This window comes from Prionailurus viverrinus, chromosome D1, assembly GCF_022837055.1.
Source record: "Prionailurus viverrinus isolate Anna chromosome D1, UM_Priviv_1.0, whole genome shotgun sequence".
In the NCBI taxonomy this organism is placed as follows: Eukaryota; Metazoa; Chordata; class Mammalia; order Carnivora; family Felidae; genus Prionailurus; species Prionailurus viverrinus.
Window position 1 is genome coordinate 99,712,401 of NC_062570.1, and position 27,585 is coordinate 99,739,985.

The window sequence follows — 27,585 nt, forward strand, 5'->3', positions numbered from 1 at the left end:
CCTGGGCCAGGCCACGGGGTGAATGTCCAGCCATGGCCTTGAGGAGCCCAGGGTCCCCTAGGGTTCAGGCCTCATGCCTGACTCTGGATTCTAGAGCCTAATCCCAGACTGGCCTAGGCTAGGCCTGCTTTGGCCATCATTAAATCAGAGTATGGGGTCAGGGGTCACAGGGAAGCCATTTCTCTGACTCGGTGGGTGGCACTGGAGGACTCTGTGCCTGTCCCTCAGACCCTGTCAGGGCCTGATGCCCAAGCCTCGCTGACCCAGTTGGCCTAGATCCCACCGCCCCCACGACCCCAGGGAGCCATCTGCTGTCCAGTCCACGCCTGCCACGCCCTCTGCCCAGCCCCAGCCCTTCCCAACCGAGACTTTGCTGGCCCCTGGGGTCCTGCCCAGGCTAGCCCTCAGGAGACTAGCGCCCCTCCTCATCCCGCCCTGCCTGCCCCGACTCACCTCCCATTTCTGGCCACCCGGCCTCAACCCTTGGAAGGAGATGGGAGTGCAGCAAAGCTGAGGCCCGGTGCCTGGGGAGGCCTGTGCTCCTCCAGCCCCGGGGACGGCAAGGAAAAGAGAAGAGAGCAGAGCATTTCATGGCTATAATAAATCAAAGGGGGAAGTCAGAGCAGGAGAAATAAGAAACTTCCCTACCCTGGGCACAGGGACCTGCCAGGCAGCAGCCCCCGGCACCCCCACGGTCTTCCCTCCTCCCTTCTGCCTCCCTGGCCAGGACCCAGATCTGGTGCTTGCTCTCAGGCCTCGGGGCCCCACCTGCCCAGAGATCTTCTGGGCGCCCAACAACCTTTCTTGCTGTGCACCCTGGATCCAGGCACCTCTAGGTGGGGCTTCAGTTTCCTCCTCATGGACGCAGAACTCCATGGGGCGGGGGGGAGGTAGGGGGGTGCTGGCTTGGAGAGTGTATGGTCAGGCTGCCCAGCAGAGAGGGCTGAAGATGGGTAGTGCCCCTCTGGACAGGATGAAGAAATGAAAGAGGTGAAGGGAGGGAGGGGAGGCATTCTGGGAATTCCTGGCGGACAGTCGGTCTCAGCAGGACAAATGTCTGTGAGAGGGGACTGGAGGGCCAAGGCAAGAGGCAGGAGTAGGGAACAGAGGTGGGGAGAGCGCTGTGTTGTGAGAGCAGGCAGGGCCTTGACTTCAACTCAACTCCTGCACTCTCTCAAACCAGACCAAGGGGCCCAGGGGCCTGGGGGCCACTGTTTGTCCCCTCCCCCCATCATGTCTTCCTGAAGTGTCCACTCAACAGAGATACTGGGAGGGGAAACATTTTTTTCAGGCAGGGGGAAAGCTCACATATTAAAAAAGGAGAATGAGGGTCGCCTGGGTGGCCGAGTCAGTTAAGCATCTGCCTCTTGCTTTGGGCTCAGGTCCTGATCTCATGGTTTGTGACGTTGAGTCCCGCTTGGGGTTTTGGGCTGACTGTGCAGAGCCTGCTTCGGATTCTCTCTCTTTCTCTCTCTCTCCCTCTCTGCACCCCTCCTCTGCTTGCTCTCTCTCTCTCAAAATAAATAAACAAATTTTTAAAAGAAGGAAGATGCAAATCTGTATGAATTTTTAAGATAGAATAAGGAATTTCAGAAACATTTTGCTAGTTTTGGGGCCTCTATGAGCCATGCACCCAGATACCGAGCAGACCCTCCTCCAGTGCCATTGGGGTGCATTGTGGAGACTCAGGCTGCCTCCAACTTGAAGCCCTCCTGAGACAGTGTGCTCACTCCCTGACTCCAGGGGTCTCTCTCTCACTGCGAGCAAGTTCTCCTCAGCCCCAGCCCTGAGTCTGCGCACGATGTCTCCTGGACAGCTACCAGCCTGGAGCTCAAGGCTAACAGAAGAGCCTGGCAGGGCCCAGGATCCTTCTGAGCCTCTAAGATCACGCTGCTTCATTCACGACCTCGTCAGGCAGATAAGATAAGAAATTGGCAGTGACTGTTGGGAGTCCAGGCTGCCGAGCCAGACAGATCCAAGAGCATGCAGGGTGTGACCGTAACTCCCACCCTCAGTTTCTCCACTTGGAAAATGCCTACCTAGAAAATTTGCAAAGAGGGGCGCCTGGGTGGCGCAGTCGGTTAAGCGCCCGACTTCAGCCAGGTCACGATCTCGCGGTCCGTGAGTTCGAGCCCCGCGTCGGGCTCTGGGCTGATGGCTCAGAGCCTGGAGCCTGCTTCCGATTCTGTGTCTCCCTCTCTCTCTGCCCCTCCCCCGTTCGTGCTCTGTCTCTCTCTGTCCCAAAAATAAATAAACGTTGAAAAAAAAATATTTAAAAAAAAAAAGAAAATTTGCAAAGAAAGACAAAGGAGATCACAGGGTGATCGTGGGGCCTGCATCACACAGTGGCCTCTGACACTCTCATCTCCTCCCAGAAGCACCTGTTTCCTCCCTCCTTTCCCTTTCACCTGCCTGAGGTGGGGTGAGAACTTCTATTCCCTGCTCTTCTCTGCACCCCCGCCCCCCAGGGCCCTTGGCCTCGCTCTGACCTGTCCTGATCTGGGAGAGTGTTAGCGCTGAGGCTCCCAGCCCTACCCCAAGGGGCTCCCTCTGTGAGATGAGACTCTGAAGGCCCAAACTCCTGCTCTGACAGGACTCCCCATTTCTGCTCACACCTCCTGCCCTCGCACGGCACCTCGCTTTCATCCTCAGACAGCCACAACTGTTTTTTGTTTTTTAAATTTAGTTATTTATTTTGAGAGAAAGAGAAAGTACGAGCAGGGGAGGGGTAGCGAACGTGAGAATCCTGAGCAGGCCCTGCACTGCCAGTGGGGAGCCCGTGGCGGGGCTCGAACTCACGAACTGTGAGATCATGACCGGAGCCAAAGTCCGTTGCTTAACCCACTGAGCCACCCAGGTGCCCCATCCACTTTTGTAACAACTGATGGCATGCACTAGGCGCTTTACATACATAACAGGTCAGAATCCTCACAGGTATTCTTATCCCCATTTCAAATATGAGGCAACTGAGGCTCAGAGGGGAGGAAGGTCAGCTGGCCAAAAAGCAACAGCTCTGAGGTGAGAACTTGGTTCTGTCCTCCAACCCAGTAGAAATCCTATGCAAACCATGAGGCAAAGCAGCAGGTCTTTTGGGGTGTCACCGCTGCCCAGGCCCATGGTCCTGGCCCATTCCCGGCTCCCCTGCCCTGTCCCCATCACCACAGTCTCTTGCTTCTCCTGGACCAGGTTGTAAGATGTCAGAGTTGGACACATTCCGGCCTCAAGTGCCCACGAGAGCAAAGAGGTTATAAAAACAGGTGAGCAGTCTGCTGAATCAAGGGCTCTCCTTGGCTCCCTGCCCTGGGAATTCACACCCAGCAGTGGCACTTAACTCCCTAGGGAGAAAGCCTCAAGGGAGCCGTGTTCCCTGCTAGTTAGAACCAAGACATTGGTGCCAGACCTTGTTGTAGAGCAACAGAGACCATCCCCTGGCTAAGTGACTTAACCCTAAAATGGAGAGAAAAATGCCTCTCCTGGCCTGGAGAGTTCACAGAAGGGAAGTTTCTTTCTAAAAGCCAAGAGCTCAGCCCCTCTTCATGCATGGTCTCATTTAAGCCGCATAACAGTTCTGACAGGTCGGTACTATTATTACTCCCATTTCACAGATGAGAAATCTGAGGCGGAGGAGTCTTCCTAAGATCACACAGCCCCGCAGGGGCTTGAACCCCAATCCTGTGTAACTGCAAGTCAGGTGCATTTATACTGCCTCAGAGAGGTTCCTCTTCCTTTCTCCTAGGAACTGTTCTCTGCCACCACCAACCCGCAGGGTCAGGGGCCCTGAGTGGCGAGTTGAACCATGACTGGATGGCCCTGCCCAGCTGTGGTGCAGTCCCCAAATGCCTGACTGCCCTTGCTTCTTGGGTTGGGCTTGCGGATGGCTTCCTGGGCACGCAAGGGGTTGGGGCCAGCTGCAGCAGGGACTCCTCCAGGCCGTTCCCCAGCCATATTGTTTGCGGCCATCCTACCCTGCAATCAGGTAGGTGTCTGTCTCTTGCAGAGGGGTGTTATAAGTTCCTGTAGGGGCCCTCCCGGCAAGGCAAGGAAACAGAGAAACCGGACTTGAGCTTCTCTCTGGTTTAAGCACCTTCCAAGGCCCTGGCAGAGGCCTCTGCAAATTTATATTTGTGATTCTGTAGTCTTTTTCTTAACGAGGACCTCAAATTGTAAAAGCATCAGGCTCTACACAACCTAGCTCTGTCCCCACGCTGAGGACAGCGGAAAGTGTTCCATCCTCCTCTGGCTCCCTGGCTCTGAGGCAAGTGAGACCCCCACTTTCCCATCTATGCAACGAGATTGAAGCCGGGAGACAGGCGGGTACAGCAGGGGCAAGGAGAAGGGACCAGGGTCCCCATCCTTTACAAAAGGCTCAGATCTGCAGAGGGTTTTCACCAGCCTGCATTTGTTGCATCTCCAACAGCCTCGCGGAGTAAATGGAGCCTCCTACCCCCGTTTTCCAGCTGAGATAACTGAGGCCGGGAACAGAAGGTGCAGGCCAGAGCCTCTCCCCCACGGGCCCCGGGGGGGTTCCGCCCAGGATGCCGAGCCAGGGTTGGAGGGAGTAGGGGACAGAGGGTGCGGGGACGGCGCAGCGGAGGCAGTGGGGAGGCAGCGGCGTCCCGCACTGTCTCACCGCAGGACCGACCTCGGCGCTTATCTGCTCGGGCAGCTTCCGCCCCCCACCCCAGCCCCCGCCGCAGCCCGGGCCCCCGCCCCCGCCTCCGGAGGGCCGGCCCGAGGGCCCCTCCCCCGGCGCCCGCCCCCAGGGAGCGCCGAGCTAGCAGGGCGCTGCCCGGCCGAGCGGAGAGGGGCCCGGCCCCCAGATGAGGCGCCGGAAGTGATCAATAACCCCGGGGGGCGGGGGCGCCTCCTGCCTCCAGCCCGCGGCGCCAGGCCGAGCAGGGGTCCCCGGGGCAAAGCTGGGAGAGAGGCTGCGAGGGAAGAGGAGCGGGGTCCCCTAAAGGCCGGAAAGCAGGAGGAGAGGCGGGGTCCGTCTGCACCGGGTTCGGAGGGACACGAGCCCCCCCCCCCCCAACACACACGCACAAGTGCACACGCACACACTAGCAACGCCCATGGGCGTCCCTGGCACAGATGTGGGAGGGAAGAGAGAAGTGGAGACACCTTAGAGAAAGTGAAAAGCAAGCCGCAAACGGGAGCAGACGCCCGCCACGTGCAACTGGCAAAGGTGAAGCATCAAAAATACATAAAGAACTCTTGCAAATCCATAGGGGGGAAAAACACAAAATATCCGGCAGAAAATTTGATAAACGACGTGAAAAGGCATTTTAAAGAAGAGGAAGCACATGTGTTCAAGTGAACATCTTAAGAGATGCTCAAGTTCATTGGTAGTGAAGGAACAACAGCGACGACCACGGTGGGATGCTATTTTACAGCACTGGAAGGGCAAAAATTAAGCCTGACAGCACCCAGTGTTGGAGAAGAGGTGGAGCCGCACAATCTCCCGTGCATCGCTAGCCAGCAACTCTGTGTAACCACTGGAGAAGACAATCTGGCCTTATCTTATAATGCGGAGACGCAGCAGATCCCCACCCCCCAGGCATAAAATCAAGAGACCTTGGCTTGTGCTCCAAGAGACCTGGGCGGGAACGTTCAAAGATACACTGTTCTTAATAGCAAAACTCTGGGAGTAACCCAAGTGAACACTAAGGAGAGCGGGTAAATAAATTACAGTGGATACATCCACACAGCGATAAGGCAGTTCAGCAGTTAAGCAAACAAATGAACCAGTTTCACATAATGGCATAAATGCATCTTAGCACCATACTGTTGAGTGCAAAAGCCAGTCCCAGAAAACAAATACCCTTCCTGTGAAGTTCAAAACCAAGGCAAACCATATCTCTACAAATAGCAATGTTGGTTCCTTCCTTCTAATACTTTTGTTATTAGGAGATGACAAAAGACTCAAGAGTAATACTGAGAAATTATAAGAACCTATAAAAAATATATAGTTGGTTTACCAGGTATCAAAGGAATACATAAAAATAATTTGCCTTCCTGTCACCTATCATCGAATCGTTCAGAATGTAATGGGAAATATCCTATTCAAAATACCTGAAAAAAATGCAACATATCTTAAAGTAAACTTATTAATAATTATGCAGGGCCTATATGAAAACAATTGTAAGAATCACTGAACGATGTAAAAGAAAACTTTAGAACAACTTTTATTTTCCTTAGCTTTAAAAAGAGCCAAGGGCCGCCTGGCTGGCTCAGTCGGTGGAGCATGTGACTCGTGATCTCGGGTTGTGAGTTTGAGCCCCACATTGGGTGTAGAGATCACTTAAAAATAAAAGCTTAAAAAAAAAAGAGAGAGAGAGGCACCTGGGTGGCTCAGTCAGTTAAGCGTCTGCCTCTTGATTTCAGCTCAGGTCAGGAGCTCATGGTCTGAGGTGGAGCCCTCTGTGGGGCTCTGCATTGAGTGTGGAGCCTGCTTGGGATTTACTCTCTGCCCCTTCCCTGCTTGCTTGCACGTGCACAATTTCTTTCAAAATAAATAAATAAACATTAAAAAAAAAAACTTGAAAAGGAAAGATCCTGAAAACCTGATCATCACAAAATTCAGGTTCCCCCAAGAAGGAGACAGGGAGATGGGACGGGGGCGGGAGTGACAAGTAAGCAAATATATCAATAAACACATAAATTAAGTAAAGGAGGGCCTGCAAAGGCCCAGATGGCTGTGCATAATGCAGAAGTATCTGCATTTGTGCTCCTGAAGGGGAAAGGGAGACATTAAAGCCATTTGGACTGACTTTTATTCAGGGTATAGGCAAGAGGTTGTCTTTCTTTCCAGAAGCCCATGTGGAATGGGGGGAAAGGCCTGTGCATGCAGGGGACAGGGCTAAAAAAAACCCCTAAAACACACAACACTGAGGGCCTTCAGCCTGGACAGATCCAGAAGGCTTCAGGGAAGGCTTGTAAAAGGGCTGAATTTCAATCAACAGAAATGGCAGAAGGGGAGAAATATGCCAGGCCTGCCGGGGGGTGGGATGGCGATTACAAAGGGGGGTTATAAAGGCAGAGAGACCAGACAGAAAGAAGTGAGGCTTGGCTGCCCAGGAAGGGTTGTGCTATGAAGCTGCTAGTGCCTCGTCTGGCCAGGGCTCAGGATCTGGGGGGTAAAGCACCCCAGAAACTCACTAGGGGGCTGAGGCTGCTCTAAGAAGGGTGACTTGAGAGAGGGTTAAGGTCAGGGGTTCCTGAGGGGCAGATTCAGTTGGGAGAGGCTGAGCCTGAAGCCGCTGTAAGAGTAACAGGCCTCATTTCACAGCTGTACTCACGGGCAAGGAGCTCACCACCCTGAGCCTCAGAAGCCTCTCTACAAGAGGTTGCTGCCAGCCTGTGGACCCAAAGAAAGCCTTGAAAAGGAGAAGGCCTCTGGAAGCAAAAAAAAAAAAAAAAAAAAAAAAAAAAAAAAAGTGCATCAACCCCCACCCTAGAGTGTCTAGCCCTGTGCAGCCAGAGGAGGGGAGGTTGTCAGAACATTGACAATGCCAGACCTTGATGGTCTTGCAGCCCCCACCTTGTCAGCAGGCCCAGGCCCAGAGGCAGTCCTCCCTTCTGGAAATAGAGGACTGAGACCTTGTTGTTGAAAAGGGCCCCCACTAAAGATACCAAAGCCAGGAACGACGTGTTAAAGTCAGACCCAGTGAGGTCAGAAAAACGGATCTGCAGCCCCCCAGTCAGAGGCCTCCCAGCCACACAAATCCGAGCACTGTCTAGGCCCATCCACCCTGCTAAAATTTTTCTGCCCAGGGCCACGACTCAGGAGGTCGCTGTGGCCTCCAAACCGATTGATAAATGTGTTGCAAAATACTCATCCGTCATCTGTGCTCAGCAAGGAGATGGTCCCCACCTTGTGTCTTTAAGTTATCTGTTCATTGCTATAACATTTTCTTTATACCCATATATCCACACATGTAAATAATTATAATACCTAAGCCTTAAAGAGAACTTGTCGTATGCCAGGCATAGTTCTAAATGCTCTGTGTGTATTCCCTCATTTACTCCTGACAACAATCTGACACTTTACAGATGAGGAAACTGAGGCATAGGATGTCAAGTAATTTGCTCCAGGAAGTCTGGTACAAGAATCTGGCTGTCTTAACCATAAAGCTATGAGGTCATCAAATAAATCAATAAATAAGTTGAGATTTTATGTACACATGTATATACATTTGTACATAATTGCATAAATGTGATCATATTCATGTTTTGACGTGCTTTTAAATTTTCCTTTTATATTTTTCCTCCCCACCCATCCATGGAATCCATGTTATCACTCAATGTTTGATCTTCTATATTTTTTATTATTCACAATTATACATAGTCTTCTATATACTGATGCCTATAATCACATATATTTAGACAGGGTTCCTTTTGTCATTATTTTAAAAGAGCAGATCATATTAAATAAATATTTCTGCATCTTTCTTTTCTCACCTGGAAGCCCCTGGCAGATCTAATTCATTGCTTTTAACAGCACACATCAGTCCACACACCGTCTTTTCACCTGGTCCCCTCTGCTCATGGTCCTCTTCTAGAGCCCCCCAGTGTGCTTCCTTACTCCATTAGGGAGTTTGATGGTGGAAATTCCAGGCTAGGTGAAAAGAAAGGACAGTGAGAAGGCAGCCAGGGGACGTTTCTGGCTGGGTCTTGCCTTACCCTCTTGCTGGGGGCCAGCAGCCCTCAGCCCCCAGAGGCAGGAATGCTAACTTGACTGTCTTATTGTGAAATCATTTGTATATTGTGAAGTGCTTTGCATATGATTAAGTGATTTGCATACGGGGGGGGGGGCGGGTGCATCTTTGACATCCCAGAGCAGCATCCCTGAGCGTCTTCCTCCCTTTGCAAAAAAACCAACCCAGGGCTTCCACTTCAGAACTCGCCTGTGGGCTTGGTGTGGTGAGACAGACACGGGGCTTTCAGAGGAAAGCTGATCCCACCTGGAAGGAGCTGGAGGTCCAAGAAAAGCACACATTGGAGTGTGGTCAACAGGCATCAGGTGCAGTATGTGAGTCATGTGCCCTCAGAGCCCCCAGTAGGTGAGAGCAACACAGGACAGTTGAAGGGAACCAGCATGGGTGATGAATGAGGGTCAGAGGTTTGGAGACCCCTACCCTGTCGCAATCTCTGCCCAAGTGGGTATCCACGTGCCCCATCCTGAATATTATACAGTCTTGGCTGATTCCCAGCAAAAGATGCAATGTGGAACCTCCAAGCCAGACTCCCACCTCCCTGGAAGTGAGAGGTGCTGTCACATGCTCTGGGCTCAGGGACACCCAGGGGGAAACCTGGCTCTGCCATCTGTGCCACTGCGTGACCCCGGGGCTAACAGTACCCACCTCAGTGGGGGCAGAATGAGCATTCAGTGAGATAATGCAGATGGAGTGAATGGCACGCAACAGTGTCCAGTAAATTGTAGATATAATAATGCTATTTATTGTTTGCTGCCCTAGTCTGAGGTTAGGCCTACCTTCCTCCAGGTGAGGCAAGCACAAAAGGGAGCTACCCCAGGTTTGGGGTTCCAAGCAACAGTGTCAAGCCACCACGCATTGGACCCCAAAGGGTTACAAGCCCTGGAGACAAAGGCCTGAGGTTCCCAGTGAAAAACCAAAGCATAAAAATAATTCGATGAGTAAGAATAAAATTCCCTCTTCTGAGGTTCCCGAGGCTAGGCCCCTCCCTGCGGCGGGCACTTCCCCTTTCCCTTGTTCATGGAGGAGCCAGGCCGGTTTGACTCACAGCAGGAGCGCCCAAGCCAGGCACCCACCCCGACCCCGGCCGGGCTCGGAGCTCCGGGCTGCGAGGGCTGGCAGCGGAGCGCGCCCTCGTGCGGCCGTGGGCGACACTGCAGCCCGAGAGAGGAAGCGGCGGCCGGAGCCGCAAGCCCAGCCACCCAGCGGCTCGCGGTCCCTGCGGGGCCGCCCTCTCCGCCCCGCCCAGCGGGGGCTGAGCGCCTCGCTCCTGGGGCTCCCACTTCCGCCGGGCCCTCCCCTCCGTCCCCGAACCTCCCGGGCGGAAGTGCGCCTGGGCCTCCCGGGTCCCCCACAGCCGCGAGGCGGAAGCGCGCCTCGACCGCCGCTCCCCTCGACCCTGCGGCGCGCCGCGCGTCGGGTTCCGGACAGGTCCCGTGTGACGTGGCCGCGCTCCGGGGGCGGCTCCGGGCTGGGGGCCGGGCGGCGGACCGGGCGGGGCAGACCCGGGGCGGGGCGCGGCGCCGCAGCTGGATGGCTGGGGCCGCCCGGAGCGCCGCCGCCGCCGCTGCCGCACGGTGAGTGACCGCCCGACCCTCGGGGCCCGCGCCCCGGGCGGGACGCCTCGGCCGATCCCCCCCCTACCCCGACCCCGGCCCTGCCGCTCCCGGGCAGACCCGGGCCTCTGGCGCAGAGCCCGGGAATTCAACTTCCTAGGGCTTCTCTTCTCCCCTGTCGCCCTGCACGTCGCTGCCCATCGCTCCCTCGCTGCCCATCGCTCCCTCGCTTTCCTCCTCTGTGTCCGTCTCCCAGCCTCTCTGGCTCTCTCACTCCTGACTTTCTCTTGCTTTCTCCTTTCCCTCTGCTCTCTGGCTCTCCGTCCTCCGCTTCCCCTCTGCCCAGACTGTGGTCCCCTCACCTCTGCGTGCCCTGCCTTGGCCTCAAGTCCGGCCCGGCCCAGTCCTGCCTTTGGACCCCGAGGAGCCCAGCGGGTTTCCTCAGTCTCTCGTGAGGGCCTGTGGAGGTCCTGGACGCGGGCATCTTTTTCAGCCTCCCACCGCCATCAGGGGATGAGGAAACTGAGGCAGGGACATCGCCAGCTCAAGGTCACGGCCAGATGAGGCAGGGCAGACCGCATTTAAACCTCATGCCTGAGTTTCCAGATTGAACTTCTCTCTTAGTTGACTCACATCCACATCCTGTGATCCAGAGGCTGGGAACCTTCCTGCTGCCCGGTGCCCCAGGTCTCCTGCAATATAAGGAGGGCTCTCCCTGCCCCCTCCCTACCGGGCACAGTTCACCTGCATCAGCAAGCTCGTGGCCTTCGCAGCCTGTGCGGGAGGCAGTTCTGTTATCCTACAGAGGAGGAAACTGAGGCTCAGGTGCTGCAGGGACTTTGCCTACACTCAAAAAGCCATAGCTGCAGAGCACAAAGTTTAGGGCAGGTCTCCGAAGCGTGTGCCCTGCACAGCTGTGAGGCAGTTCCTAACTGAAGGATCTTTCTCTTCAGCCCTACGTCCTGTCTGTCTCTGTGCCCTGGGGACAGTGGGCTCGTTGCCTAGGGAGAAGCTCTTGACGGTTCTGCCCTAGCTCAGCTGCTCGCTTTCCCCACCTGCGCCTCCCAGTGTCGCCCATCAAGCTAGACAGTGCCAGCCTCAGTCCCCTGGGGCGTCCTCACTGGGGCATGTCCTGGCGGCGGGGCCTCCCCTGGCAGCTAGAGACACCCGACTGGGCTGGGCCTGCCGGTGGCTAAAGGGAGCCCAGCCAGCGCCTCACCCCGTCATTAGGGAAAGTTTAGCCCCAGGCAGACGTGCTGACACACAGTCTGGAGCTGGCTCAGAAGGAAACAATGTGTGGTCCTTGGGAGTGGGGTGTAGAAGAGTAGAGCCCCTTTACTCTGTGAACCCATCACTGGGATCAGAAGCCCTGGGCAAGGCAAGCAGGAGAGTGGATGCCATGGCCACTTGTAGGGAGGAGGGTTAAGATGCCACGTTTGCTAAGCAGGTGTGCGGCCAAGGGTGGCAGCTCACGTAAGAGGCCTTTGTGTTTTTCAGCACGTGGCATGCCTGGATGTCCCTGCCCTGGCTGTGGCATGGCGGGCCAGAGGCTCCTCTTCTTCACTGCTCTTGTCCTAGAGCTCCTGGGAGGGGCTGCGGGTTCCCAGCAGGCCCTGAGGAGCCGGGGGCCTGCCGCGGCCTGTCGTCTAGACAACAAAGAAAGCGAATCCTGGGGGGCCCTGCTGAGTGGGGAGAGGCTGGACACCTGGATCTGCTCCCTCCTGGGCTCACTCATGGTGGGGCTCAGTGGGGTCTTCCCACTGCTCGTGATTCCCCTGGAGATGGGGACTACGCTGCGCTCAGAAGGTAGGTGACCCTCCTCTGGTGCCCAGGGCAGCCAGCAGCGTGGAAAACATCGCTGCTCTCCCTGGTAGAGTGGGGCCTCACGTCCCAGGTTTCAGCGTGTCTGAGGTGGAGGGCGGGGACACATGTAACTTCTCACTTTGGTCCTGTGAGACCAGGGTGTGCCATGCTCTTTCCTTCGTTCATCCTTTGTTCTGAAAGAATCAAAGTCAGCAGACGTTCACCAAGAAACAGTATAGACACTGGTTGGAAATATGAGTGCCAGGCTGCTTGGGTTCAACCCCTGGCTCTGCCACTTTCCAGCTGGGTGGCATCGGGCAAGTTGCTTGAGGCTCAGTCTCCCAAGCTTAAAAAGGGGCATAATACGGGGCACCTGGGTGGCTCAGTCGGTGAAGCATCCGATTCTTGGTTCCAGCTCAGGTCATGATCTCATGGATCATGGGTTCAAGCCTGCATCGGGCTCTGTGCTGACAGTGTGGAGCCTGCTTGGGATTCTCTCCCTCCCTCTGTCTCTGCCCCTCCTCTGCTCATTCTGTCTCTCTCTCAAAATAAATAAACTTGAAGAAAAGTTTTTAAGAATGGGCATAATCCTAGTATGTACTTCATAGGTACTGCTGTGAAGATGAAATGAGCTAATATTGGTAAAAGCACTTAGAAGGCTGCCTGGTGCAGGGGAAAGGGCAGCGTGTTCACAGGCCCCGTGCCGGCTACAGGGATGCGGTGCCTTGCCCTTCAGTCTCTGCTCATAGTGCAAAAGACCCTCCTACCAAGGGCCCCTGGGTCAGCCTTACCCAGGTAGCCAGCCTGCCTCTGGGGAGGGGATCTGGGAGGCAGGGCACCGGCATGGGCAGAAGCTGCCCTTTTGTGCCAGATACATGTACTGTCCACAAATGACATGTTGTGATGAAAACCAAAGAGACTAGATGGGTAGCTGCTAAAACTAGGTGCCTGCTGCCTCACCCAGGAGTGCAACATGCTAGGTCTGGACCAGACTCCTGGAATCTGTTTGAAATGCCTGCTCCAGGGGTTTCTGCCGCTTGCGAGGCTCAGGAGCTGTTCATTCAGCAGATGGTTATGAGCACATCTATGCCCTGCCCCAGGCTGACGGCTGGTGCCGCAGCTGTGAATGGGGCCGATGTGGGGCCCTGCTGTCATGCCTGTGCCCGTGCATCCCCTCAGCCCCTCTTACCGTGTCCCGGTGAGTCAGCATAGGGAGGACTTGGATTATTAGCCCCATTTCACAAATGGGGAAGCACAGGCACAGAGGGGTCCTTTGATCAGGCTGAGGTCACACAGCCTGGAAGCGGCAGCTTTTCCTGGGATTCCACCCGATCACCAAGCTGCCTCTGCCCTCTGGGCCTGTTTCTCTACAAACCAAGAGTTTGGACATAGTCTTCTTAGGGCACTTCCAACTCTGGATGCTGCAAGTCTGCAAAAGTCCCCAAATCTCTGCCACTTTTCCAAGAGTGACCGTGGCTGTGAAAAGAAAAATTCCCACTTGGAGAGCACTTGCTATATGTATTGCAATTTAATTGCCCCAAGATCCCTATCAGATATAATTATCCCCAGTTTACAGATGGGAAAACAAATCCCAGAAGTTACCTGCCCAAGGTCACCAGCTTGTGGGTTGGGAGCTGGGACCTTTCGGACTCCCAAGCCCAGTCTCCTAACTGTGAAGCACTAGTTAGTGCTCCACAGTCATCCAGCAGGTCGTGATGTATTTCCTGTTGAGCACCCAGCCAGTGCTGGGCCTGGGGGTGGGGGTTGGGGGGGTGGGGTCGGTGCTCCAGGAAGGGCAGGAGGCCAAGTCCAGCCTTCTGGAGGCTTGCAGTCTGGTTGGAAAAACATAGCGCCCAGTAAGCTGGGTGGGGCAGAGGTCGGGCCAGCGGTTCTGGTAGATCAGCCCCAGGCCCCGAATCTCTTTTGTAGCTGGGGCCAGACGTCTGAAACAGCTGCTCAGCTTTGCCTTGGGGGGACTTTTGGGCAATGTGTTTCTCCACCTGCTGCCTGAGGCGTGGGCCTACACATGCAGTGCCAGCCCTGGTGAGTGAGGCTGCAGTTGGGCAGGAGGGCAGAGGGAGCTGGTGCCCATGCCTAAGGTTGGCCTAGGCCCTACCTGCTCTGCCAGAATGACTGGGAGAGGGGTTCTGGGCGTCTGGCAGCGAACGTGCCCTGGCCCCGATACCCTGGCCCCTGTGGGAGTCCCTGGGGCCCAGCTTTCCCACCAGCCATTCCTGTCCCCCTTCCCCTGTCACTGCCCCTGACTAGATCCCATTCCAAATGGCCCCCCTTCTGTGGCCCTGGCTTGGCCTGGCCTGTCAGTGCTGCCCCCTGCAGGTGGTGAGGGGCAGAGCCTGCAGCAGCAACAGCAACTGGGACTGTGGGTCATTGCTGGCTTCCTGACTTTTCTGGCATTGGAGAAGATGTTCCTGGACAGCAAGGAGAAGGAGGGGACCAGCCAGGTGAGCTCCACATCCCAGGGTCCGGACAAGCTGGCCTCTACTCTGTGGTGGTTGAGGGCCTGCAGGCCCAGGTTCTGAATTGAACCCTGAAAAGTGGGTCTCTTGGCCATTCCCTGGGGGCTCTGGGAGGCTGGGCCAACTGGGAAGATCTGGGGAGTGATGACACTGGCCCTGCTCTGGCTTGTTCTCATAGATTGATGGCGGCAGCCGTGTGGGAGGCACAGGATCAGTTGGGTCTGGGTACACGCGGCTTATTGAGCAGCAGAGAAGTCTAGCTAGACAAAAGGGGCAAGGGTCTCCCTGCCTCTGTTTCTCCATCTCTTGCTCCTTTCCTGCGTCTACCCTGGCCAAGTGGGGGAGCATCTAATGTCACCTCTCCCTCCTTCTCCTGGCCCTAGGCCCCCAGCAAAGACCCTGCCGCTGCTGCCGCGCTCAATGGAGGCCGCTATCTGGCCCAGCCGGCTGCAGAGCCCGGCGTGAGCGCCGTGGTCCGGACCATCAAAGTGAGTGGCCCGCTCGGGGTCCCCTCTCCCTGCAGCTGTTCCTCCCCACAAGTGGCAGGCCCAGCTGAGCCCTGCCCACCCAGGTCAGCCTGGCTTCCTCTCCCCTCATGCAGGTCAGTGGCTATCTCAACCTGCTGGCCAACACCATAGACAACTTCACTCATGGGCTGGCTGTAGCTGCCAGCTTCCTTGTGAGCAAGAAGGTGAGTGGCGGCTGCGACAGTGGGGATCCAGGCATTTCTGGGGGGAATGATGGTGCCTATGTAGACCAGGTGGTTCTACCTCCAAAATAAGCTTCCAGTTTCTGTCCTTCCCACTCCCTCCACCATCCACACCCCCATCTAAGCCCCAAGGGCTCCTGCATGAGGCTGCCTTCTGTCCCAAGCCAAACACTCCTTTTTGGGATCACATACCTCTGCCAGGCTGCTAGGCTTGGGCCCTGTCTGCTTCTAGATGCTTCTCACCCACTTCTGCACTCTGTCCTCTGAGCTCTGACATTAGTGGTCCGCCTACTCTTGAACTGGCTGAGCTCTTTCCCCGCTCATGGCCTCCACCTCACACTACCCCGTCTGCCTGGAATGTTCTTCCTCCCACTCTTTGAAACACTGGCTCCTTATCCTTCAGGCTTCGACTTAAATGCACTTCCTCAAAGAGGCCTTTGCTGACCCCTCATCTAAATTAGGCCCCTGTCACTTGTGTCTGTGACACCCAGTCCATCTCTTCTCCTGCAGTACTTATCACTGTAATCGTGCAGTTCTTTGTGTGTTCGTTCAGTCCTTGCCTCCTGCTTCGTGAAGGCAGGTTCCTTGTGTGTTGTATTCACTGCTGTATTTCTAGCAGCCAAATGGTGTCCGGCCAGAGCACTCAGCAGAGTAAATATTTGTAGAATGAGTGGACAAGTGGGTGCCTGGCCCTCGGCCCAGAACCCCACAGACTCCTTCCCTGCAGATTGGGCTCCTGACCACCATGGCCATCCTTCTGCACGAGATCCCCCATGAGGTGTGTGCCAGAGGGTCTCCATGGCGGCAGTGGGGACGTGGGGCTTCAGCGAGGGGGTGGGGGTAGGAAGCCCAGCAGTAGCAGCCTTGGGGGCTGGGCTCCGGAGGCCTGGAGCTCTCGGCCCACCAGGCTGCAGCTTCCATCTCAGCTGTGCTCCAGCCTCCTGGGGACTGGGGTCCCAGCCTAGGGGATGTGGGCTTGGCGGGGGGCCCAGCAGCAAGGCCGGTGCAGGGGGCTCGGTGTGCATGTCCGTACCTGACCCCTGGGGCCCAGAGTGATCATCTGGACCTCCCCTCAGGTGGGCGACTTTGCCATCCTGCTCCGGGCCGGCTTTGACCGATGGAGCGCAGCCAAGCTGCAGCTCTCGACGGCACTGGGGGGCCTGCTGGGCGCCTGCTTCGCCATCTGTACGCAGTCCCCCAAGGGAGTAGGTACGGGCATGGTGGGTGGGGGTGGCAGGTGGCGGTCAGTGGAGGGGCCCCAGCCAGAGGGCACAGCTGCCCCGCCCCAGTGTGCAGGCCAGGATCTGCCCGGTCTACCCTGTGGGAGTGGGTGCGGTGCACGTGGCTCCCCTGGGCTCCTAGCCAGTCGGGACTTCTCCCACTGCAGAGGAGACCGTGGCCTGGATCCTGCCCTTCACCTCTGGTGGCTTTCTCTATATCGCCCTGGTGAACGTGCTGCCGGACCTCTTGGAGGAAGATGACCCGTGGTGAGTGACCCTCTCCACCGCCACTCACAGGGTTCATGGGAGCTCGAGGGGGAAGGGCTTCTGGGCTCCGCCCCTCCATCAGCCAGTGGCCGCCCCCCCCCCCCCCTGAGCCCACCCCCCTCTCCCCACAGGCGCTCCCTGCAGCAAGTGCTGCTGCTCTGCACAGGCATCGTGGTGATGGTGCTGTTCTCGCTTTTCGTGGATTGACGGTCCCTGATGCCCCCCACACTGCAATAAGAGACTCGGATTCACTCTGTGACCGTGTGTGAGGCAGAGGGCGAGTGCTTGAGAGAGCACACCTCTGACCAGATGAGAGGATGGTGTGTGTGTGTGTGTGTGTGTGTGTGCATGCGTGCGTGTGTGTACATGTACACGTGTGACCAGTTATGTGTGAGACCGACACTGTGATCATGCGCTGGGCCCAGGGCCCGATGCCCGCGGCGGCCCCCAGCCACGCCGTGGTCTTCTCTCCTGACCACCCTGTCACCCTGCACTTCTCACAGTGAGCAGTGAGGACGAGCAGCACTGGTCCCAGGTGGAGGCCTCTCCCCACAAGACTGCAGGGGGAGTGAGAGGCTGCTCCCCAGGGAGCTCAGGGGGCCCAAAGCTGTCTCCTTCTGGGGCCTTGGGGTCCCTGACCTCTGCTCGGGCACCAAGCCCTGGGCAGCCGAGGGGCTGAGGCTGGGGCACCTTCTCTCTGCCGTGTCCATTGTCCCGGCCCTTCCTTTGCCAGCTCTAAGGCCAAAGAAAGGAGAGGCAGGTGCTTGTGTAGCCCCTCACCCCACTCAGCACTGACAGCCCTACCCAGCCCAGGATGGAGCCTGGCAGATGCTTTCCAAGACCTTTTCCTCGTGGCTGCCAGCCCTAGGCCGGCTCCCGTTCCCCCCGGTGAACGCTCCCTGGCAGCGCCGGCGGCTTTTGCCACCTCCAGCTGCCAAACAGCAGCCTGCGGGGCAGGGAGCAGCCCTGGGCCAGAGAGGCCTCTGAGGCCAGCTCAGGGATGCTCACGCCAGCACAGGATCCAGGCAGAGATCCTGGGGGCAGGAAGAGTGTGCCACAGCTGCCCCCCAGCTCCAGGCCCCTTTTTCCTGTCCCACGTAGGCTGAGGGGGGAGTTGGGGGTGGTGAGGGCTCCGCGTTGTCAGCACTCAGGAATGTGCTCTGGGAGAATGCTGAAGCCATAATCCCCAGCTATTTCCCTTGGCTGACACCCAGGTACTCAGCTGGCCCACTCCACAGCCGGGCTCAGCCCTGCTGCTCAACCGTGGACGTTCTGAGAAGCAGCCGTCAAGAGGGTCTGAATGGTTTTACAGCAGTTTTGCTGTGGTTCCGTTTCTATCTGTAAATATTCTATAGATAAGATGCAAATAAATAATTATATACAAACTGGTTGTCTCTCCTCTGCACACCAGAGTCCATGGTCAAGCAGGGCTTTCCCAGGAGTCCCTTGCTCCAGCCAGGTTGGTGGCTGTGTGGGTCCCAGCTCAGCATCTTATCCCTTCTCCCCTCACCTTCAGCTCTTCTGCTTCATGTTCATCTCTGAACTATTACTCTGCAGTGCTTCTTAGAACAGGGTATAGCCTCTCATGCCATCCCTGGCTCGTCGGCTTTTCATCCCAACACTATAAGCCTGGCACTATGCCATTGTAGCCAACGTCATCCCCAAGGGTGGCTGTCCTCGTTTTACAGAGCTAGGGGCTTTTCCCTGGCCTGTTCCTTGAGCAAATTAACTAAAGGGAGGTCCATCCGCACAGTCACCTCCAGCTTTGCTTCCATGGAATTAGAAAAGAAAAACTAGGGGATCCTTACTCGAAACCACACATCCTCACTTCCTCTGAATGTCTGAATGTAAGGACAGCATCAGGCACCGGGGGGGTGCTCCTTCCCCTCAGTGCTAGCCCAAGAAAGAAGAGGGGAAATGGAGTCCCCTCTCCTCTCCACACCAAGCAGGACAACCTCCAGTAGCCCGTTGGCTGAGAGCAGTGGTGCCTGGACCATCGTGGAGTCCAGTACGGGGGCTGGGAAGCCCAAATTCGTGGCAACCTCAGCCGGGAGTGCCTGGCTCTGACCCAGTAGCTCTGTCAGCAAAAAGGGAGCTGCCCCACCTGGCTGTGACACATCCAGGGCCTGGGGAGCCCAGGCCTGGAAGCGAATCCAGAGCTGTTTGACCAGCCCCCGTCCTCTCCTCGGCAGCACTGGGGCTCCTACCTGCGGGTGGCAGGTGCACATTCAATCACTGCACTCAGCCTGCCCAGAGGGGCAGCTGGGCCTCATTTATAGATGAAGACGCAGGTGGGGTGGGAGGGGGTGCCTGTGGGTTCACTACAGTGCCACAGGGTGAATGCCGTGACTGGCTAGAAGGGACAGAGAGTGCAGAAGCCAAGTGGCCAAATCCAGGACGGGACAGAAACCAGAAGCTCTCAGAGGCTGTACTGGGAGCACCTCAGGCCGGAGGTAGAAGTCAAGGGGATTGCCACTGGGAGCATCAGCACTCTAGAAGGCAGTGTGGAAGCCTTGGGATGCCAGGGTGAGGAAGCTAGCAGGAAGCCAAGCCCTTCAGATAGGCCAGCTCAGTCAGTAGCCCACTGTGGTAGGCCTCCCCCAACCCCCACCAGGGGAGAGTACAGGAAAAAGGTGCATGTAGGGGCTTTTGCTAGAGGGCAAGAGCTGACAAGAGTTCCGAGGGGCTCTTATTCGGAAAGGCATTCTGGGGCCCAGCAAAACTGCTAAGAGCAGAGCGGAAAGAAGGGCTTTGCTGTCCTGGGTTCCAATCCCAGCTATGCTACCACCTAAGAGCAACCCTGGCCCAGGTGCGTAAACACATCTATGAAAGGGGACTATCCCATTGGTGGATGCTAAGATAACTGCATCAAACCATGCACAAGACCTCGGCACGGGACCCAAAACAAGCCCTCAGCGAACCACACCAGGCCAGCTACGATGTGGGGGAGCTGGAAGGTGAGTGAACAGGAGAGGACGAACGAGATCCTAAAGGAAACAGGACAGGAGCCTGATGGGGAGTGGGGCTGACGGCAGAACTGAGGACTGGGGGAGAATACACCAGAACCAGAGGTTAGGTCTAGAAGGACTCTCACTGCTCTTGCTCAAGGTTCATTTTTCAGCAAGAGAAAAATGGGCCAAAAGAGCTAATGGGAACATGTGGAGGAACAGGAGGCTCAGGGGCCAGGAAGCAGGGGAGGACTTTCAAGGAGAAACACCTAGAGCCTGGCTTTACCTGGGAGTAGGGATGAGAGCACCAAAATGTAAAAAATGAAAAAGGGGAAAGGCTGGCTTCTGTTCAGGACCTTTGTCCTGGAGCTGCAAGGCACCAACCTCTAGAGCTGACAGGTGGGGCAGGGAATGGGAACAGGATCTGGAGGGACACAGTGGGGGGTGGGGGGGCCAGAAGACCCCACGCAGCAGGTGTAGCACGAGGCTATCCTTCCCGGAGGGCCTTGCCTCACAACTGGTGTGAGGCCCACGGCGGTCTCGGGTTTCCAGGCAGCAGCACGTGGGGAAGGAGCCTCGAGCACACGCTCCACCGTTCCACCCAGAGCCCGGGAAGGGAAAACAGACAGGTGCCCGGGACCTGAAGCCTTCCTTTATTATGAACTGTAACGAGCGTGAGACCAGGGAGCAGGTGCGGCAGGCAGCCCCCTAGGCGTAGTACTGCAGGTTGGCTTTCTTCTTGGCCTGCACCTCCAGGATGCCCTCCATGTAGTCCTCGTGGGTGAGCTCTGTGGCGCCCCTGCGCAGCGCGATCATGCCCTGCACCCAGGACACATAGGCTCTAAGGGTGCCTTCCCACACCCCTGGCCCGGCTCTGAGAGGCCTCAGCCCTCTGAGCCTCTTCCCCCCAGCGGTCTCCACCAGTCAAATGCCCCATCCTGTTCAGGGAAGGGGGCAAGAAGGCTCAAAGTAACCCACTCCCGCACCCCAGCACTCACCGCCTCCACACACACGGCCTTGCACTGGGCCCCATTGAAGTCATCCGTACAGCGGGCCAGCTCCTCATAGTTCACGTCAGGACTGGGTGTGGGGGTGGAGGAGAGATTCCACAGGACTGAGTTACTTATGGCGAGGGGTGGGAGATGTCCTCCCACACTCCCCATCAGGCAGCAAGGCCCACTCGCCTGGTGACGTCGACAAGTCCCTTCCCCAATATGCCTTGTTCTCCTCTCAGTACAAGATACAGGAGGAAAGAGGGTAGGTCAAAGCAGAGACCAGGTTATTTCTGGGGGTCTAGCTTTCTAGAAATCTGAGATTTCTCAGTCCCTGAGATTCCAGGGACTGATTCAGACTGCGGCAGGGGAGCAAGAGGTTGTAGAGACAAAGGATGGTCATCTCCCTCTCTTTCCAGTAGCGTCAGCCCTGCATCAGCACAGCCTTTTTCAGTCTCAGGTGCCAGGAAGTGAATGGCAGGAAGTGAATGGCAGTGCCATTACCCCCAAGTACGAGAGAGGAAAACTCAGGCTTAGACAGATTGTAGCACCTACTAGAGGTCACACAGATCTAAATCCAAGTCCATCTGGCCCCTGGCTGAATTCCCTTGAGCTACTCTGTGCTGTGCTCAAGCTATTCTGAGCTGTGCTCGTCTGCTGGGGCGGGGGAGTCAAGGAAACGGGAGGGCCTCAAGCCTGTGCACCTTCAGATCATGGGGGAGGAGGAGGCAGAGTGACTGTAAGGAGCAGAGCACCCAGAATCAGGGCCTGGACCCCAGCAAGATTCTATCTCAGGCTTCCGGGGAGAAATGGAAGCCAGCACGTGGAATAGTTGTGTGTGAACAGGGAGGGGAGAAGGGGCAGGTAGAGACCTGGGCACACTGTACGAAGGCCACAGAGACCGCTCTGTTGCTCCCCTCAGGTCTCAGCGCCTTGCTCATGCCCTTGCTCACCTGACGTTCATCTTGCGGGAGTGGATCTGCATGATTCTGGCCCGGGCCTCCTCGTTGGGCATCGGAAATTCAATCTTTCGGTCCAGACGGCCTGAGCGGAGAAGTGCGGGGTCCAAGATGTCCACCCTGTTGGTGGCTGCAATTACCTAAGCAAGAGGAGAAGCATCAACTTGAACTGAGGAAGATGGGGCTCCCAGACAGACAACACTCAAGGCCATGACAGGCAGAGAGATAGCCCAGGGTCCAGATCACACATCAAGTGTGTTAAATCTCAATTCTAACTCTAGCTGCACTAGCTATGTGACTGCGAAGGTCCCCTGCCCTCTAAACCCTGTTTTCTTCCATCCATGATGACAATACCCACCTTTACTTGAGTGTTGGGCTGGAACCCGTCCAGTTGGTTCAGAAGCTCCAACATTGTCCTCTGTACCTCCCGGTCTCCAGCCTTCTCACTGTCAAAGCTGGGGCACACAAGAGACCCGAGACACTGGTGAGGCCACAACTCGAGGAGAGCCTTCCCTTCCTCCACCCACTGGAAGCCTAACCCAACCATCCAGGACAGAGAAAGGTCTCACTCAACTGGGGGCCCCCAGCCCAGGACTGGTACAAGGAAGGTGTCAGACACTGGAGAGGCTCCTAGGATCAGCCAGGCTGAGAATAAAACAGTGAGCAAAACTAGCCACTGCCTGGGCTATCCACCAATGAATGTGCCACTGCAAACTGGGCTTATAGCTCAGAAATATGGGATCCAGACTTGGAGCATAAGGGAAAACCCAGGCAGGCATCGTTGAGGAAGTATCCCTCAGCTGAAAACACACCAGGGGAAAAGTACATTCCACAGAGGGAACAGTAAGTGCAAAATCTCTCTCAGCACAGAGCTGGAGCAGGCCTATAAACCCGAAGGATGCTGTGAAGAGGTGGGGGTGGAGGCAGGTCCAGGATGAGGTGGAGAGGAGCAGGGACAGCCACACAGGGGACTGGTTAAGTCCAGCATTTATCCCAAGGAGCAATGCAGGGCCCATGGAGGATTTTAAGTAAGATGTTTGTGTGAGGGATGGGGTGCATGGGAGTGAAGCAAGCAGGTACGAAAGGACCATGCTGGCAGCCGTGAGGAGAATAGATGGTCAGGAGAAAAGCAGCAGGGAAGCCAGTTAGAAGAGAATTCAGGAAGCAAAACCACGAGAGGAGAGCTGCCACTGCTCCAGGGGAAGAATGGGACAGCAAGGGAAACAGGATTTAGAACAATCTCCTTGGAGGCACTCAGCATCCCCCTACCGCTTAGTGCCGATGGCATCCAGCTCATCAATGAAGATAATGGATGGAGCTTTCTCCTTAGCCAGGGCAAAGGCATCGCGGACCAGCTTGGCACCATCCCCAATGAACATCTGCACCAGCTGTGGGCCAGCCAGCTTCAGGAAGGTAGCCTGATGAGGCGGCACGGTGATCCATATCAGGCCAAAGGCACCAAGAGAGGTCCCTCTTGAGTCCCTTTGGTAACGCTTTAGCTTCTGCCCCTTTCTTCCTCATCCCTCCCAAAGCACTCACCTTGGTCTGTGCAGCACAGGCCCGGGCCAGCAGGGTCTTCCCCGTACCTGGAGGTCCATACATCAACACCCCTTTTGGAGGCTGGATCCCCAAGTTCTCAAACTTCTCCTTGTGGTTCATTGGCAGGACAATGGCCTCCACCAGCTGCCAGGAAGAAGTCCTGGGTGAGGAGAGTGAAGCCCTGAGGGCTCCGAGCCTAACACTTAATGACTTCAACCCCAACCTGCAACCCTCCTACTCCTCCTATTCAGAGACATTGCTCTCTTCTTCCCTGCATCAAAAGGATGCAGAATCAGGGTGCCTGGGTGGCTCAGCTCAGTGGCCAACTCTTGAGATCAGGTCATGATCTCATGGTTTGTGAGTTCAAGTTTTTATATATATATAAATTAACTTAAAAAAATAGATGCAGGGGCGCCTGGGTGGCGCAGTCAGTTAAGTGTCCGACTTCAGCCAGGTCACGATCTCGCGGTCCGTGGGTTCGAGCCCCGCGTCGGGCTCTGGGCTGATGGCTCAGAGCCTGGAGCCTGTTTCCGATTCTGTGTCTCCCTCTCTCTCTGCCCCTCCCCCGTTCATGCTCTGTCTCTCTCTGTCCCAAAAATAAATAAACGTTGAAAAAAAAAAAAAAATAGATGCAGAATGCTCACTCCCACCAGGGCTGGCTATGGTCGCTCCAGAAATAGCAGGATATGGTAGAAAGGCACTGGGACAAGAACCAGGAGCCTGAGTTCCAGTCCTGGCTCTGGCCCTAACCTTCCCGTGGCCCTCGACAAGTCATTTAATCTCTCTGGACCTCAGCCTCCTAAACTGTCATAGGGCACCCTCTTACCACCGTAGGATGGAAGATAGGAGGCACACTGGCACTAAGTGCTCTGATCAATGAATCAGAAAAACAAAAGGCTGGCGAGGCTACTAGTGGCAGCCGGTGCCTCCCTCACCTCCTGAATCTGTTTGTCCAGGCCCCCAATGTCACTGTATTGTTCTGTGGGCCTCTCATCCACCTCCATGGCCTTCACCCGTGAGTCATACTCCGTAGGCAGGGTCTCCAGGATCAGATAGGAGTCTTTGTTCACACCCTAGGGACAGAGCACAAAGCCTTCACATTTGTCCCAGCTCAAGGCCTAACTAACTGGCTGGGTGATAGGTGTCTGTAGAGTGAAAAGAAAAAACAGGACTAGGAAAGACAAGAACTGAAGAGCAAGCAGATAAGCTCGGACTCTCTGGGCTGTTCTGCTGAGATTTAGGGCCAACACTGAACTGGGCCTGGGGCAGAGGCTCAGCTAGCCAGTGGGAGAAACCTCACTGGAAAAGTCCTGCCTGGGCTCAGGGACACCACTCACCACCAAGTCTCCGGGCTTTAGCTTTTCAGCATCCACCAACCCAATCACAGGCAGGAAGTATGTCTGTATGAAAAATTCCAGGTGCAGTCTGTTACTGCCCTCAAGAGCACTCCCTAGTCCTGTCCCACATCCACTCCTCACCCTCCTCAGTTCTCCTAGCATTGAGCTGGCCTCACCTGTCGGGTGGAGGTTTTTATCACTGCACATTTACCCTTCCTCTGGGAATCCAGGTCAATATTGGCACCATCCTCCTCTTGGTCATTGGGATCAACATCTAGAAGCTAGGAAGGGAAAAAACTCAGGTCAAGAGGCCCTGCTCAGCCTTTGAACTCCCCAAAGCCCAGTGCTTCTGGGGCCAAGACAATCCACCCCACTCCTGAGACTAGCCACAAGCCCAGCAAAGGTGTGGCTGATAAGCCAGGGGACTGGTAAGATCTGTTTAGGTTCTGTTTCTCTGCACACAGCTCTCTACCCCCTAGTAAAGAGGATACATGTGAGGCTTCTGAGGCCTTTTCAGGTTATATATATATGATATATATATCATATATTATATATATGATATATATATCATATATACGTATCATACACACACACACACACACGTGTGTGTGTGTGTGTGTGTGTGTGTGTGTGTGTAGAGCCCCGGAAGTGCACACTAGGGAGGGGGCCTCACGAGGTACAGCTCTAACATGCAAGTTAGGCCTCAAAACTTTCACCCACTTTTTCTCCAACGGCACCATCGCAGGCTGCCTGCCTCCAAGCCCCGCTAACCCTTTCTCTTCCCCTCCACATACACACACACCTCGATGACGTTGGAGACAAGGTACGGCAGGGTCTTGTTCACTTTGATTTTCTCACTGTTCTCTTTGATCTTGTCCTTCATGGCCTGGAGTTCATGGGTAACTCGCAATACTTCACTCTTCATGATCTGGGATGAGGGCAAGTGGAAGCAAATGTTCAGCTGTGGCTCAGCTTATCCCTGGAACCCTGTAACTGGTGAAGCCCAGGCTGCCCAAGGGGACCTCCCGCACCCATCCAGTCAGCTCTAAGGCTCTCTGAAAGGTGAACCTGACTGTGTCCACATCCAGCAGAGGTCAAAACAGGCCAGTGTGGAAACTTCCTGAGGCAGTTGTAGCAGAGGAAAAAGAGCAGGGCTCTGAATCAAGCAAATACAGGTTTTAGCTTCTGCTGCTAATTAAGGGCTGGGTACTTCACCACAATAGAAACCTGTTTCCTCGTCTGTAAAATGGGGACTTCCTAAGAGAAAGATTCTCAAGAGGAATAAAGACCTCGTTGGAAAGAGCATTCTGATGATTCCTCCTGTCAGACCTGCCCTCCCACCACCCTGAACCTCTTCGAGTCCCTTCTAAGGCTTAGTTCTTCTTTCTTGATCCGCGGGCCCGAAGTCTTCCTGGCAAGGCGGCCGAGAACAAAGTGAAAGAAGCTGCTGGGATCTCTAGGGTCTGCCCTGCGGGGGGGGGGGCCTCGCTGCCCCTGGGGCTGTGAGCCCACCTTGATCTCACTGTCCAGCAGCCGTGTGCGCTGGATAATCTCTTCTGTGGACATCTTGAGCACCTCCTCCCCGATTCCATCTTGCTGTTAAAAAAAAAAAAAAAATTTGTTTTTTAAACTCAGGGCAAGGATTCCGCGTCCTCCGAGCCCACTCACAGCTTCAGCTTCCCAGCCTAGAAAACCAGAATGAAGGAGTCGAGACGCTGGCCCACATCCCAAGCGGCCCTGACCCCAGGACCAGGCTAGATATTGACTCCCCCAGCCACTTCCTACCCTCCCGCCAAGGGCGTCTTCCCGCCGGCCCCAGCTCCGGGAGCCCCAACCCTCCCAGCGCGCACCTCAGCTTCATCCCACACGGTAGCCATCTTCTCCTGCCGAGTCACTGGACTCTCCAGTTCCGGCAGCAGATTCATGTTCTGAAAGGAGAAGACCGAAGATCGGACTGGACAGGAACTGCGGCGAGAGATTAATACTTTCTTTCTGAAGGCCTGCTTCTGACTAGTGGCGGGCCTCTCTCCCCAAGTCCTGACTCTTAACTGAATTAGGTCCGTCCTCCACGGCCACAGCGAATCTGCTACTCCGATTCAAAAGACAAAACCCGGGCCGCAGGACGCGCCCCTCACTCCCCCTACTGCTCCAGAAACGTTACCGCCCTCGTCCTGTTTAAACCAGGAGCGAGAGGTGGGTGCGCTATTGGTCGGCGCGCGCAATGGGCGGGGCCTGGATATAAAACCGGAAGGGGAGGGAGCAATGAAAGGAGCCTGCAGGGTGTCTGGGAAATGTAGTGTTAATCTGGCCGGTAATTGAAAGGGCACGTTCGAAGGGGTGACTTGACCTCAGAATCTGGCGCAGCTAGGAATTAGGGGATTCGCGCGATGGCTCTGCCTCCCAAACCATAGACAACATAGGCTAGCCGTGTGCAACGAGCCAAGAAAAGGGCATGCCCAGGGTCACCTGAGAGAATCATTAATCAGTTTTAAAGAGAAATCGCTGCTGCTTTTCTGAGCAGGTGCCACAGAACTGCCCACGTGGAAAGAGCTCAATTGACAACAGTCTCCACAATTAAAAACATTATGACTCAACGTCTGTAATCGTCTCTTGTCATTTCAAGGAGTAGGGCAGACCTCTGGATCTTATGAGACCCATTTGTTGTAGCTGGGTCCCTTGCTGTGGAGGATCTCTGCTTATAACCATGAGGTGAGACCCAGGGCACCGCTAAAGTGTACTTCATGTAAGCGTGTATTTTAAGTCAAACCATCACAAGTAACCCCTATACAGTGAGAATCTGTGTAATGGTTTTCTTGGAAGCAGTTGAAGGCAGAAATTTCTTTAAATAACAGCATTTGCAGCTGCTTGCTCAGGCTGGCAAGCCACCTCTGCAAATAACAGCATTTCTTCCATCCTCTCAACAGCTCTGCCCCGAGGACAGATTGGCTTATCATTCTCAACTTTATTTTGTTAAGTAAGCTCTACGTGGGGCCTGAACTCACAACCCGGAGATCAAGAGTTGCTGGCTCCATCGACTGAGCCAGCCAGGCACCCCTATCATTCT

The 27,585-nt window shown here is 55.6% G+C and overlaps 2 protein-coding genes across 9 annotated transcripts; one reads left to right on the forward strand and one right to left on the reverse strand.

Moving 5' to 3' along the window:
• Positions 1-10,068: 10,068 nt before the first annotated feature.
• SLC39A13 (solute carrier family 39 member 13) lies at positions 10,069-18,133 on the forward strand. 8 transcript variants are annotated; one of them, XM_047823924.1, is made up of 10 exons: positions 10,072-10,291; positions 11,768-12,076; positions 14,003-14,116; positions 14,342-14,535; positions 14,934-15,038; positions 15,152-15,241; positions 15,987-16,037; positions 16,336-16,464; positions 16,647-16,746; positions 16,878-18,133. In XM_047823924.1, the coding sequence occupies exons 2-9, from the start codon at positions 11,776-11,778 to the stop codon at positions 16,707-16,709; spliced, it is 1,047 nt and encodes a 348-aa protein (XP_047679880.1). In that variant the 5' UTR covers positions 10,072-10,291; positions 11,768-11,775; the 3' UTR covers positions 16,710-16,746; positions 16,878-18,133. The 8 variants fall into 8 exon arrangements, with proteins under 8 accessions (XP_047679883.1, XP_047679879.1, XP_047679880.1 ...); XM_047823926.1 differs by having other exon boundaries at positions 10,079-10,291; positions 14,411-14,535; XM_047823919.1 differs by having other exon boundaries at positions 10,081-10,291; positions 16,336-16,468.
• Positions 18,134-20,326: 2,193 nt separating this feature from the next.
• PSMC3 (proteasome 26S subunit, ATPase 3) lies at positions 20,327-26,696 on the reverse strand. The gene is made up of 12 exons (XM_047824049.1): positions 26,372-26,696; positions 26,034-26,117; positions 25,324-25,449; positions 24,698-24,802; positions 24,522-24,584; positions 24,120-24,257; positions 23,185-23,328; positions 22,915-23,063; positions 22,004-22,100; positions 21,640-21,785; positions 20,693-20,774; positions 20,327-20,513 (listed from the first exon to the last, which is right to left on the reverse strand). The coding sequence occupies exons 1-12, from the start codon at positions 26,444-26,446 to the stop codon at positions 20,403-20,405; spliced, it is 1,320 nt and encodes a 439-aa protein (XP_047680005.1). The 5' UTR covers positions 26,447-26,696; the 3' UTR covers positions 20,327-20,402.
• Between the last annotated feature and the right edge of the window lie 889 nt (positions 26,697-27,585).

Bases quoted from the DNA above. Each gene is read 5' to 3' on its own strand.
- SLC39A13 (XM_047823919.1), top strand. From the start codon at position 11,776: ATGCCTGGATGTCCCTGCCCTGGCTGTGGCATGGCGGGCCAGAGGCTC. The intron at 12,077-14,002 runs GTAGGTGACCCT...TCTCTTTTGTAG, and splicing joins GACTACGCTGCGCTCAGAAG to CTGGGGCCAGACGTCTGAAA. The intron at 16,469-16,646 runs GTACGGGCATGG...CTCCCACTGCAG, and splicing joins GCAGTCCCCCAAGGGAGTAG to AGGAGACCGTGGCCTGGATC.
- PSMC3 (XM_047824049.1), bottom strand. From the start codon at position 26,446: ATGAATCTGCTGCCGGAACTGGAGAGTCCAGTGACTCGGCAGGAGAAG. The intron at 24,803-25,323 runs GTGTGTGTGTAT...TTCCCTTCCTAG, and splicing joins TTGTCTCCAACGTCATCGAG to CTTCTAGATGTTGATCCCAA. The intron at 24,585-24,697 runs GTGAGGCCAGCT...TTTTTCATACAG, and splicing joins TAAAAACCTCCACCCGACAG to ACATACTTCCTGCCTGTGAT.